This window comes from Mytilus trossulus, chromosome 6 (assembly GCF_036588685.1).
Source record: "Mytilus trossulus isolate FHL-02 chromosome 6, PNRI_Mtr1.1.1.hap1, whole genome shotgun sequence".
Classification (NCBI taxonomy): Eukaryota; Metazoa; Mollusca; class Bivalvia; order Mytilida; family Mytilidae; genus Mytilus; species Mytilus trossulus.
This window is the reverse complement of record NC_086378.1, coordinates 25,572,916-25,588,012: the sequence shown is the minus strand read 5'-3', so window position 1 is coordinate 25,588,012 and position 15,097 is coordinate 25,572,916. Positions and strand designations below refer to the sequence as shown.

Genomic DNA, 15,097 nt, shown 5'->3' with positions numbered 1-15,097 from the left:
CCCTGTGTACAAGCTTTACATCACTGCACGCACGGACATAACGAACGAGTTCTGATATATAAATCCGTATGATGCTTGTTTACAATTTGACTCTCTGTGGAGCGTACGGGCCTGAACGAAGAAGAATTGATAATACATGTATCGCGAAGAACCTCATTTAATGTTTATACTAGACAACGAAACAAATAAAAAGAACCAGTTTTAATTTTGTTATGATCTCAATAGCCCGATATTTCTTCTCAAAATTACAAAAAAAAAACCAACATAAATTAAAACAATGTATCGAACCCTTTCCCCCCTTCCATTTAATATACAGTTCAAGTATTTGTGGTTGAGGAGTTCCAAGCACTATGCAAGTAGACAGACGAAGAAATAAACCAATATCTATGGAGTCTTCCGAGTTAACAGTACGTCAGTACTTTTATATTGTCTCGTTTTCACTAAATGTTTTCTCTTCCTGTGTTTATTACTCATCGAGCTGAGGCCTTTTATGCAGCAAGGCGTATTTCTTACGTGCTGCTCAGAAAGGTAAATATGATATTAAGTTGTATGACAGCATGATCATTTTCCTTCAAAATGCTCAGAATTTTTTTTTCAACTTTTAAGAACCATGCTTAAATGCCTTTTCCAACCGTGGGAAAATTAGAACTTTAAAAATTTACTAGTATCAAAAGTTTTTAAAGAAGGACTCAACATAGGATGGATCATAAAACGGATTTCTAAAGAAAATATGTAAATGAAATAAATATTATAATGATTTTTGAAAAACACAAAATCACAATGAAAACCGGAAGATTCCATTGGCGACAATATGTCAGGAAAAGAATGACTTATTTTGCTGAAGTCTCTCCTATCGGGGAAGGCGGAAATCAATTAGCTTTAATCTTATAGTTTTGAAAACTTATAGTTACATGATTGTCAAAAGTTTTTTTCAGTTATAAAAATTTGTTTAACTTTAATTCATGACATATAGAAAAGAGGTAAATGTCGGAGAAGCGGAAACCTCTCATCATACACATAGTAACATGTAGAAAGACGGAAATTGAATCTTAAACTTTGAACTGTGTTATCGTTTTACATCATTAAAACGGAAATATATGTATCAAAAATATATAAATTTTGAGAAAAATCTATGCATTGATAATTGGCGATTCAATTATTTTATGACAAATTTACGTACGTTTTCGTCTATTTAATGTGGTTTCTATACAAATGTGCATCTTTTTTAAAAGGATAACGTTCGTAATGTTTCAGAAAATTAAACACATAAATGCTTTACTTTTTTTCCATATTTAGTTGTAGCTAAACGAGCCAATCTTTACAAAAATCTGTGACATAGCTCATTTACTTTAACTTGACCTTAATGTATTTTACTGTTTATGAAAACTGCATGTCGACAGAGAATTGCGTATTAGTAATTGAATTGTATTATATAGTCTTTTTCAAAGTCATTTCTTAAATTGCAACGAAAATAATATCGTAATGGATAACTCATGTGCTCGATTTTTGACTTGAGTAAAACGGTAACGTTCCTCAGTATGGTGTCACACCACTAATTCATTCAATTAGCATTTAGAACATGTAAATAAAATTATACGTGTATCTAAAGAGAGAAGTTGTATTAGAATTAAATTCTACACCGATATCAATAAGTTGGGTGTAGAATCTATTTTCAAAACTGTGTTTATTTAGAAAACAGAGATTACATGCCGAAAATTTTTCAAGGTAACCTTATAACTCATACTACACTCTTTATTGTGATAAATATTTCGCCAAGTTTGGATCTTATTAGTCTTAACGGAAATTACAGGTTTGCGAAGAAACATTTATTACGGCCAGTACGATCCCTATGGTAGTGCAATATGTATTAAAGATAATAATAATAAAGAAATATAAAATATCTGATGAAGTAATAAAAGGTTCAGTTATACATAAAAAAAAAATGGCTAGACGAAACAAATATTTTGGAGAATTTAGGAATAGTCCTTGGAAATTCATTATCAAATCACCATTCAATAAATAACTCAATAATATTTGTTAAAACTTTAATAATACTTGCGCATTATGATAATTTCGGAAGTTACTGCGTTTAGAAACATAAAAAACGCACTTGTTCAAATCTGATGAAAATCGAATGGAAAATCGTATCGTGTGAACAGAACGCTGTACGATTTACCTGTGCGACGGTGCCAAGTCGAATGGAAAATCGAACAGAAAATCGTATCGTGTGAATGCAATAGGAGGATAGGGGTTGCAACGGGGAGGGGGGACAGGCAGGACGCAGATTGTTGTATCGAAACTGCCTGTGGGTAAGCGGAATGTTTCCATATCAAATTATGGTATTTTATTTTGCTATGTCTACTTGCTGGATTATAACATTTACTTTGCCTCTACAATAGATCTAAAATATAAATGTAATTTTTTGAATAATAAGTTCAATTTCATTGCAAAATAGGGTCGAATAACCCCTTATTGCAGCCTATCATTCAATCAACCTTTTGTATTAAACTGACGTTTTAAAACCAGAAAGTAATAATAAAAAAAAAGGAATTATACTATACAAATATAGGTGTAGAACCACTTATTCGGACCTTGTCAGAAAGAACATACCAGACAGAAACACACAGTATTACTATACATGTAAGCAAAATAGATCATATGCATATATAGTTGTATCATTGTTATTACATTGTAATAGGTGAATGTTTTTTGTAGTTTGAATATTTAGTTGAAAGGTTGGGGATTTGAAAATACTAAAGAACCCTTTTGAAAGTGACTACTGAATAATAAAAAAGTTTATAAAATTATAATTGGAGGGCACATTTGCCCTGTTATTCCGAACAGAAGTTCCTAATTTTATACTTTCAAACTTCTAGGAACTATTATGCTCTAATATGCAATAAAAGGTATGTTCAAATACAGAATTTTCCAGGTATATTTCTGACATGAAATTACAGCCGTTTTCATTGACAAAGTAACCATTACATTAATGCTTAAAATTGCAGCATTTAATATAGAAACTATTAGAAAGCAATGTGGCTATGAATAAGTGGTTTTATTCCTAAAAAACTGACTTTAGGTAAGTATCACAAATTTTTCTGTGGACTCAAATTTTAAATTACCAATGCCTAGATTTTCTGTTAAAACTTATATGTTGTTGTTACATACTTTTTCGTTACAACATCATACTAGGATTAACGATTTCGTTTTTGGTGTATTTACCAATCGTCTTATTAGTCGGCAGTGAAAACATAGACATACTATTTCGAATTTTTGTGTGGTGTATTCATCTACAAAATCTATGTTCTGAAATTAAAGATTTAAGGATTGTAAGACAAATTTCATAACGTTTTTTGCCGATTTTGAGTATTTTCTATACATGTAATACGAAACTTGTCTTGTGTCTAGGCCAGTCAAATGTTTATATCGAAATATTGACTGCGTTAAGATTAAAAGATAAAGGATTTACTACTTATCAACAAAAAAATCTGTCATATATGAATAACTCGCACACGTCTTTCCGTTTATTGTATTCGAACCAACATATTTAATTAAAAAAATATTTGATAAATTAAACCGACAGGATAAAACTTACTAGACATATATATCATGTCTATAATTGACAATACCATAATAATTTTCTAATTAGTAAACACAAAGTTAATGTATGCTGCATGGTTTGATTTGTTAGTACTCTATCGACTGGGTTAATTAAAGGGAACCAGGTATACATGTATATGTACCTACGAAACGAAAACAAATTTTATTTATCTACTACAGTTAGAGGAGGGGTTAAGGAGTCTGCGTAATGCTATAGACTGTGTTGCCCTAGAAGTGAAAAGAAAAAGCCCTGGTTGTAGCCCCTGTCGAGAAGGAAGATAGAATAAGATAATACTCTAACAGTGTTAGATTGATTTTCTAGCCCATTTACAGGGGTTCTCCATCGGGGAAGCTGTCAAGTATAGATACAGGACTTTTACCTCAATCTATATAGTTCGTCTCAAATTTAGCCAAAGAATAGTTAATGACTTTTTATAAAATACTCGTTTTAACAGCAGTGACCTTCAACTTCGACCAATTGACCTAAATTAATTACTTCAGATTAAATGATGGACAAGCAGACAAAGCGACGACCATATGCCCCTATATTTTTTCAGAGAGCAATATAAAGATATCAATAAAATTGTTGCATTATTTGTAAACTGAACCCCGCCACATTATTTATGTATGTGCCTGTCCCAAGTCAGGAGCCTGTAATTCAGCGGTTGTCGTTTGTTTATGTGTTACATATTTGTTTTTCATTCATTATTTTACATAAATAAGGCCGTAAGTTTTCTCGTTTAAATTGTTTTATATTGTCTTATCGGGGCCTTTTTATAGCTGACTATGCGGTATAGGCTTTATTCATTGTTGAAGGCCGTACGATGAACTATAATGTGTCTGTGTCATTTTGGTCTATTGTGGATAGTTGTCTCATTGGCAATCATACCACATCTTCTTTTTTATATGACCTTATTTTATTTTTATTATTATATCAAAGTTACATATATCACGACCGAATTATGAATGATAGGACAATAATAAGTAGTACGAATGAATTGTGTGATCAGCATTGCATGTTATCTTTTCCATTATGTATACGATCTGATCAATGCCGTTGTATCTACATTGTATCTAACAAAAAAATCCAGATCAACAAATTGATTTGATTCAAAAAGTACACAAAAGAACCACAGGCACTCGTCTAAGAATTTTTTTCCCTATATAGCTTTATATCTTAATTTTCTGAGACAAGTGCCTGTGAATAGAACGTACTCTTCTGTCTCTGAAAACACTTATCAAAAGACCTTTATTCCACATTTCAAAACAAAATCTTGATTTTTTTAGCACATTATACATAGTTAATGGGTTAATATGGCGGGATTGAACATGTTTGTGAGCGCTTAACCCTCCCTTACCTGGGCTAGTGCTGTAACTACACAACATAAACAAAAAGTATAAAATCAGTTGAAAACATTTGAAGGCTTAACTTATCAGAAATATACAAACAAACAGGACATGGCAAGGTATTTATCCATCTCTCGTGCCTAGCAACAACAAAAAAACACAACAAAAACTCTAGTCAGATCCGAGAGTACTCACAGTTACTAACTGAAGCGCCATGCAACCGATTCAATAAATGGTTGGCAAATATTAAGCAAATATCAATTCAAAAATCACTTTTGAAAGTCCAGACTTTGTATAATAAGAAACTCGATTCGTTTAGATAAATAAAAGCAGCTGCTTTATTAAAAGCTAATATCATTAAAAAATAGTTATTTATCATGATAAATAAATTGCACAATATGTGAAACAAACTTACAACGTGTGCAAAAATACATGTCATGAATGACAAAATACAGTGAACTGTCTGTCTATATCAGCTGTTCAATCTTGGCATTAATTTGAAGCTGACTTTATTTTCTGAAAATATTTACAAGTACAATGTAGGACTAGATCAATCAATACATGCTGATAAAATAGTACATGTACAATGTGCGCTCAAAGATTAAATAAACCGAAGTGGCCTTCAAGTTGACAAATACCATGGGATAAAATAGGATGCATTTAATAACATCGGAATGAGGTAAATATGTTGTAACTATGAAAGATCAGTCTGCAAAACAAACACGGTAAATTTACAAAAGTGAAAATAAACATAACCTAAAGTTTCGTGGAAAAAAATGCCAGGAAATAAATGCCGGGCAATACAAATGATATACATGAATGTAGGCTATTACTAGATAATATATTGCTAGATATATACTCATGATTAAAGTAAAAAAAAACCCCAATCAGTACCCATCTTACATCCACTGAACTCAGTGTAAGACGTCAGAAAATAATTTACTGATCACAAAATCAATATCAATACCAATGAAATAAGATAAAAGCAATATGCATGTTTATCACGTTTGTAAAACTGTCAGACCGAGAGTTTCCTCGTTTGAATTGTTCTACATTTGTCATTTCGGGTATCTGATAACTGACTATGCAGTATGATTTTACATTGATTAAGGTCGTACGGTAATTTCTTGGTTTTTTTTGTGTCATTTCTAGGATTCTCGTGGAGGGTTTTCAATGGCAATTATCACTCCTATATCCATATTGAATGTGTAACCTTTTAGAATAAGTGTGTTTAATCCCCCTGTCACTAGACTACGATCGCATCACGCTCACCGTATTTAAAAATTCAGATCGTGGTGAGGTCGCGGTATGAGCAGCATGAAAATGTAAATTTTCGTTGTTTTCACGATGCCACTACGTCCTCATTACGCTTCTATAACGACTTCGCTACGATCATATCACAATTTATCCGATTGCAACTCGATCTTACAACGCGTCTATTGGAATTATAGCACGCTCGTATGTATATACGCTCTCAGTAATAACGTCCATATCGTGTATCATATAAATACTGTTCCATTCCTTCAAGTTTTCATTAATACGTATATTCATCAGAAACACCACAGTCATGCCACCAAATTCTTCAAGAACTCGGGGGCGTGGTAGTAGGGATAGAAGTAGAAGCAGAGGGCATCTGATACTTAATGTCTTAGAGTGATTGCAAGTTTAAGTCCAGGCGACAGTACTTTTTTCCATGTGACTGTATACATGTACACATGTAGCTGTTTACAAATAAGACAAGTCACAATACCATAAAATTGAGAATGGAAATGGGTAATGTGTCAAAAAGACAACAATGCCACCATAGAGCAGACAACAGCCGAAGTCCACACATGGGTCGTCAATGCAGAGGGAAACTACTCTCCCGAAGGAGTCCTTCAGTTGGTCCTAAACAAATATTTATAATAATTCTGTGATAATGAACGTCATACTAAACCACGAATTATACACAAAAAACTAATTTAAAAATTAAAAATCATACAAGACTTACAAAGATCAGGGGGTCCTGACTTGGACAGGCACAAAAATTAACCCTCTCCTAGACATCTAACCAATTCAGAAAAACAAACACACAACAATACGCAGAAGTAAAACTCAGTCCAATGTCAGAATAGGTAGCAGATGAAACTAAACATAATAACAATAATACATAATTTAACAAACTAAGGATTACTAACAGTTACTGACATACCAGCTCCAGGCCTCAATTAAACTGATTGAAACATTATGTCTTCCCCATATGAATACCAAGCACAATCCCACCCGTTAGGGGGTTAGTATTATACAATAATAAATATATGAGAAGAACATAACGACTGGTTTTATAATACATTTGTTTAATTCCGATGCAAAGACCCTGTAAGTGAATCAATATTAATGCCAGCATAAAAGATTGGATGTGAAATACCTGAACTTGTAAGATGTCAGTATGTTGAGTTATATTTTACGAATGATGTCCGTGTACCGATGATAAAATCTGGTAAATGTTTTGACTAGTGAGTGATATCGAAAACACTGGTGCAATAATTTTTCAGTAATACATACATTTCTCTACCTAAAATCTAGTATGATGTTACATACACGAGCGAATCGTACAAGTTGAAATTTATAAACATCATAAGATGGTGTTAAGGGAACGTCACCATCTATAAATGGATAATTAACGATAGGAAATGTACAATCATCTCTTTTAGCATGCGTATTTCTGTAAGTCACGTGCTTGTAGAAATACACCGTACACACATTTGAATTTTTCTTATTAACTTGTTCGAATATCTAACAAATCCGTCCGACAGGGGATATGAGCACAATACAACCCTTTTTTTCGAAAATCATGCATGATAGGTTGATCTTTGGGCTGGTGGCCCGACCCCCCTTTTCGTGGAAAAATGTGGTTGACTATATCACTGAGGCATGACTGGAGCGGCCTCCCCCTTATGAAAAGTTCTGGATCCGCCACTGAACTTCGCAGCTAAAAGCGACTGTGAAATTATTGTGCTTTATTTGTTTAAGCCCTTGTTAAGTTTGCGTAGTCATTTCGAGAAAAAAATATTGACATAATGTGAAATTTTGAACAAGATGTATTCTTTAAAAAAAGAAAAGCAAAACGTGAACTTAATACTTCTGACTGATAACCCAAAGAGTGTTAATGAATTTTTGTTTGCTTTTGAATTGAAAGAATATTGTGTACGTTCTTGCAGTTGACAGCAAGTTGAATAGTTTTTTTTATCAGGAAATCCCTAAAATTTGAGATGTTGTATGAGACCAAAATAAGTCTCTATATAAGAGGTTCAAATGCAACTGGTGTAATACTCTCAAGAAATGTATACGGAACCTTCTTATAAGTTGCATGCCACAGGGTTTCATTTCACTTTAATTGTTTTTATACAACATCTGCCATAAGTACAGACAACTTCAATAACGCGTTAAGAATATTAAGGCATTCAGATTATAAAGCAAATTGATATTTTGATTGATTTGTGCAATTTGCGTTATACATCGGATTTATAGAAACTGAGATTTTGCAATTGGATTATGAAAAAATGATGTAAAATCCCAGGTAATAAAGTCGAGCTACAAAATGTATATTCAGATAGAAGCTGTATAAAATTATACATTATTCACAACTATTCATCATTTTTTTCAATTACAAAAATGTACAAACAGAGCGATTAAATAGGGTTTATGAGAACGGCAAACACGATATGACTTTCAACCTTACCTTCCACACACAGCAAGTAGTAACGCTTGTTTTGCAAATGTACTAGAACTCAATCTGTTTTTTAATTTTTTTTCTACTTATAATTTCAGACTGTTAGGGTAAAACTAGCATGGCTTCCATGACCAGCATGGAAGACCAGGAAACAAAACTAGGAGGAAAATGGCTTACGATGGATCAACCGCCATTACTAAAACTTTTACAGAATATTCTTAGAGAGTACCCAAAAGATGCTCAAATATTTCATGTAAGCTAAATCGTTAAAGAAGTTATTCATTTTTATGTCTTCAGACCTTTGTACATCCATTTGTTTCATGTTGTTTGTCATTTAGTTTTGAAATAATTCATGAATACAAAACCATAAGATATCAAGAAAATCTATCCTTTTGCATGGAATTCGAAAGTTCCCTTGGTAAACCTTTTTGTGGAAATACATTTTTACTTTTTTTTTAAATGTAGAGGTTATCAAACATTTGTAATATCGAAACATTTAAAAGGTATTATACATTTATCGCTATTTTGTGCATTTTTCCTTTGATCTTTTTTTTGTGATATTATCATATCATGCTTCTCGCTTGAGATGGAAAAATTATCGCTAGAAACTAAGGAGGCCACGTGGCGTTGCTAACGAAATTGACATGAAATTGACACCGTCGTCATATGTAAAATAGCGATAAACAGATTATCATTTGTCATCTCAACTCGATTGTTTTTTTCACTTTCGCTGTACCAGCTCAAGCGAGAAAATCAATCTCGTTGAGATGATCAATGATAATCTATAATTATCAGAACACATCCGTCGTATGTGTACCAATTAATAAGTCTCCAAATATTTTTAATGTTTTCAATCTTTTCACAATTATAGAAAACGGGGGAAGTCTCATACCATCATAATTTTGATATATTGTCATTAGCTTTTAGATATAGCAGTAGTCTTACCACTAATATAGCTAGTGATGTTTATAATTTGATAGTAGGTGACATCGAATTTGACAATTTGAGCGGAAACTTATGATTTTATACACGATTATACCTATAAAACATCATACAAACAACTTCGTACTTTATTTGGCCTTTTAACTTTTTTATTCGAGCGTCAATGATGAGTCTTTTGAAGACGAAACGCGCGTCTGGCGTAAATACACAATTTAGTCCTGGTATCTATGATGAGTTTATATACAAACATATTCTGCACAAAGTCTTATTCAATTCGAATTAACAAGAATCAACCAGATGTTTTTATTTAAAGAAAACACTGAATTTAGGAGTTCGTGTATTTTAAGGAACGGGAAAAGTCTACAAAAATGAAATAAAAAAATAAATATTTTCATTTTCATTTTCTTTTGGAATGCATCACTAAAAACAATTCCAGCGTCCGTGTACATTTACGCAAAACATTTTTCATTTTAAAATGAAAAATAAATTTTCAAATTGCTCTGCAAATTTAAAAGGTAGTTGGTTTGAAAAATTTAACAAAAATCTATAGAAATCAATTTCGAAAAACCATTTTCTCTATGAGATTTGAAATTTGTTATTTTTATGAAATTACATATTTGATTTAACGAAGATATTGAAATAAATAACAATAAGATTGTGTTAAAAAAGGATTTTATTTTGTCAAAAGTTTAAAAATATTAAAACATTTTTATTTGCTTGCTTTATGAAACAAAACATATTTCAATCTCATTCTTGAAAGCAAATATTGAAAATACTGACCTTTAGCATTTTTCAATTTAGTTTACAATATTGAAAAATGGAAAATAATCTAACGTGGAGTATTTTTCAATTTGACTTACAATATTGAAAAATGAAAAATGCTCAAGCGTGGAGCATTTTTCAATTTGTCTTGAAATATTGAAAAATGAAAAATGCTCCAACATGGAGCATTTTTCGATTTGACGTTTGATATTGAAAAATGAAAAATGCTCCAATTTTTCATTTTTCATTTTACTGTGCATTATTAAAATTTGAAAAATGATCATTATTTAAATGTTTAATAATGAGAACGAAAATATAATTTGTTTCCAATAGGCGTTTTAAATGTTTAAATTGTTGACACTTTTTATAAAATGTTTTACTATTTCCGTTTTTTTCTAGTTTTAAGCGCAATATATCTTGAAGATCTTTTTAGGTTAAGGTGTGTGTGTATATGTGTGAACTATGTGTGATATTAACAAATACCGAACAAGAATGGTACAATGACAAGTACGATAATGACCACAAAAAAAATCATTCTTTCTTTTCATCTATATATCTAGCTGTCTTTGTAGCTACATGTTTATATCTATCTTTCGATCTATCCATCTTTCATTCATTGTTTATATCAATCTGTCTATATATCTGACTTTTGTTTTTCTTTGTCATTTCTTTCTTTGAAAAAGAGGGACGAAAGATACCAAAGGGACAGTCAAACTCACAAATCTTAAACAAACTGACAACGTCATGACTGAAAATGAAAAAAACAAACAGACAAACAATAGTACACATGACACAACATAGAAAACTAAAGAATTAACAACACGAACCCTACCAAAAACTAGGAGTGATCTCAGGTGCTCCAGAAGAGTAAGCAGATCCTGCTCCACATGCGGCACCCGTCGTATTGCTTATGTGATTACAAATCCGGTAAATAGTCTAATTCGGTAGGTCAAATTCATGAAAGGGAAGGGGATTTTAGTAACGACATATCCGATATCATTTCTGAAACGGTTATTCCATAACGGTCAACCAACTCGTGATGTCGTCCGTAAAATTTACGAAGGGATGATTTCAACTTCACCATTTGGAACTCTTGGTTAAATTAATAGCTTCCTTGTGAGCAGTAACCCTCTATCAAGAAAACCATGATAGGAAAGGCAAGCACGTATCCATTGGGAGATATATACCCCGTATGCAGGTGCTGCTAGAATGTTGCTACTTAGGAATGGAAAGTTCACAATTGGAAAGTTGAAATCATCTTTTTTGTCGTAAAGTTTTGTCTTCAACCGACCCTCATTGTCAATTTCTAGATGTAAGTCAAGATATGAAACCGACTTAACTGTATCTGTAGTATCCTTTATCTCCAATTTGATGGGATAGATGCGATCCACATAGTCACCAAATTTTGAATTGCTTAGTGAAAGAACGTCATCTATATAGCGGAAAGTAGAGTTAAAGAATATTGCTAACTTCTTATCTTTCTTCCTAAGAAGTTCCTGCATGAAGTCAGCCTCATAATAATAAAGAAACAAGTCAGCAAGTTGAGGGGCACAGTTTGTTCCCATTGGGATGCCGACAGTCTGTTGAAAAACACGTCCTCCGAACATAACAAATATGTTGTCAATCAAGAAATCAAGCATCTTGATAATATCGGTTTCAGAGATTTTTTGTTTGAATCAGAGTGATTCTTTACAAAGTAGGATTTAGCCCTCCCTAAGACGAGATACTTGTATCTACGTTGGCCATTCTTTTTTATGAAGCAACGTAATACCAACTCTTTTAATTTGTCTTTTAGTTTGGAATGTGGAATACTTGTGTGAAGAGTAGAAAAGTCAAATGTTTTAATACTGTTACAAGATGAAAGAGAGTTAGATTGTATGTACTCTTAGAGATCTTTGGAATTTTTAAGTATCCACATCTGATTCACGCCACCTCACTAAATATTTAATAAGTTTTAAAAAATTACTAAACTTGAGAGTAAAATCAAATATCTTTATCAATGAATTCAACATTTCTTTGATTTTTAACATATATGTTCCGGACTATATTAGTATTTGGACCGTACGCGTATGGTCGAGGTAATTAACACTCTGTCACAGTTTACTTTTAATACATTGTGCTACTGATCTCTTCATATATGGTATGACCTTTCATTAAAAAGACGCTATCATATATAGGAAATTTTATTATTATAGACAGACAATATCATAATAAAAAGATGAAATAAAAAAAAATGAGAAGTTACACATAGTTGATTTTAGTTAATTTTCAAACTTATAGTAAACCCATTTTGATACCGATGGCCATTGCCGATGGTCATTACCGATTTGTTATTACGAGTGAATGGCAATATGTCGACTAAAAAAATGAATTCCAAAAATTCTTAATGAACTGTTACATAAGAAGTCACTGGAAAGTAACATACTTTTACTTTATTAAAGTTGTGTTGTGAATATGGTGTATTGCAGTAATTTTTCTATATTTGAAATCTAGAGCTTCTAACACCGTAGACATCAGAATGGCCAAAGATATCGGTATCACTGTACGCAACGTCAAATGCAAATAAGCTATGATACCGTGTGGAAGTGAATGACATCCAAGTCTACATGCGCGAATGTAACTAGCGATGAAAACTAACTATGGCAACAATATTTAATTTTTACGCAGTTTTTGGATTTAAAAATTAAAAAATTGTCATGCTTTAAACCATCACTGTTATTTATATAAAGTTTTTGTATCATTAAAACGTTTTTATAAATTTAATTTGAAAAAAAAATATATACCAATTTGGTCCAAATACTCATATGGTCCGGCCCGTTAATAACCAAACGAGTATTATACACATATGTTCCGACCATACGCGTACGGTCGGACCATACGCGTATGGTCGAACCACATGAGTATACGCATATGGTCATGACCATACGCGTATGGTCCAAATATTCATATGGTCCGGAACAGATATATAGATAATATTTAGTTAACCTGGATAAAGATAACAAAATAGGAATGGACATAAATAGAGTATGATATTCCTGTGCCACATCAGAAAAGTTTGCTGGTGCGTTGCTGTTCTCCTATCTTTTCGGGGTTTGGTAATAAATGTGCATTTACGGGTTCACAAATACACACATGTGTATTATATTTAAAGTATAAAAACAAAATTTCTTAAGTGAATGAATGAAACAGTAATTTGATTATCTTTTATATCAATTTCTTAACGATTACAAATTTGAATAATGCTACACGCAAAAACATTTTCATATTTGAGAAAATTTTCTAAAAATGAAAATTCAACCAATTTTCATTTTTCAATTTTGAAAACAAATTGAAAAATGCTCCACGTTGGAGCATTTTTCATTTTTAAATTTTTATAGACAAATTGAAAAATGCTCCACGTTGGAGCATTTTTCAATTTTCAATTTTTTAAGGCAAATTGAAAAATGATCAAGGTAAGCAATTTCAATATTTTGTTCTTTAGAAGGAGATTGAAATTTGTTTTTGTTCTAAACTATCAAATTCAAATGTTTTAATTTATTCAAAATATTGATAAAATAAAGTGTTTTTAACACAAACTTATTATTTCTTTTTATATTATCCTCTTGGAATCAAATAATGTAATATCATGAAAATTACAAATCTCAAATCTCAAAACGAATGTGAATTTTAAGAAGTGACTATAACAATTTTTTGTAACATTTATCAAACAAATTAACTTTTAAATTTGTAGAGTATTTTGCAAAATCTATATTTTAGATTAAAATGAAAAATGTTTGGCGTAAATATACACGGTCTTTCCAGTTTGAGATTTTAAACAATCAGCATACTATGAGATAATGAGGTGGCACATTTTTGTATTCGTACATTTTAGAGCATGTTCTCAATAAAAGATATGTATCTAAATTTTTTTATGTTATTTTCTGCAATTTACAAATTCTTTGTCCACTATTTAGCCTAAGTTTTACTATTGATTTTTCAGTGTCATATTCTAGACTCACTTCTATATATTAACCTTTTATAGGAACTAGTGCAAAATGCAGAAGATGCTGAAGCCACAATCATGAAGCTTTTGTTTGTACCAGAAACATCTACTTCATCCCCACCAGAATTCGAAAAATATTTTCAGGTATTTGTCTCTTTTTTTGTAGATATTGTATGCATGTATGTGCTTTTTGGTTGATTAGACTAGTATTTGACTTCAACAGGTAGTTTTCGATAAAATCAGAGTTATATTTTCATTTGACGTAGTTCAATGCAAATACAAAATATGTTACCGTTCATATATATAAGATGCGACTGATGTTTGACTGAAACATCTAGTTCCCGATAAAATCATGCTTTTGTTTTTCATAACATTTATTTCAATGTAAATACAAAATGCCGAGTTAAAAACTTAAAACTCAAAAATTTCCAACTTTTATTAAGCTTTATTTCACTGATAGTTATTTATCATCAGAATTTTTGTATGATTTGAGAGAGAAGTGCCATCATGAAATATTTTTATCACACTTAAGGAATGGAAATAAATGCATATTGTCCGCAACATCAGCTTTACTTTGATAGATTTTTTAAATTATCTTAAATAGAGCTCGTATCGATACCTGCACTTCTATCACATAATTCAATTCTAAAGTGTTCCATCATGGTCGATCAACTTTTTAACCCTTTTAGCTGGCAAGTTTAAGGTTCTTTAATATTGTGTTTTTTTCCCAACTTTTTATACACCTAATTTTT

At 31.6% G+C, this 15,097-nt stretch overlaps 1 protein-coding gene across 1 annotated transcript in view; it reads left to right on the top strand.

The window, feature by feature from the left end:
- The first annotated feature begins 444 nt into the window (after window positions 1-444).
- Window positions 445-15,097, top strand: part of LOC134720989 (sacsin-like) — a 28,322-nt gene continuing 13,669 nt past the window's right edge. The window contains exons 1-3 of the mRNA XM_063583624.1: window positions 445-528; window positions 8,758-8,912; window positions 14,385-14,489. Coding sequence (XP_063439694.1) covers window positions 8,778-8,912; window positions 14,385-14,489 — 240 coding nt within the window. The 5' untranslated portion in view covers window positions 445-528; window positions 8,758-8,777. The remainder of the gene's footprint in view (window positions 529-8,757; window positions 8,913-14,384; window positions 14,490-15,097) is intronic.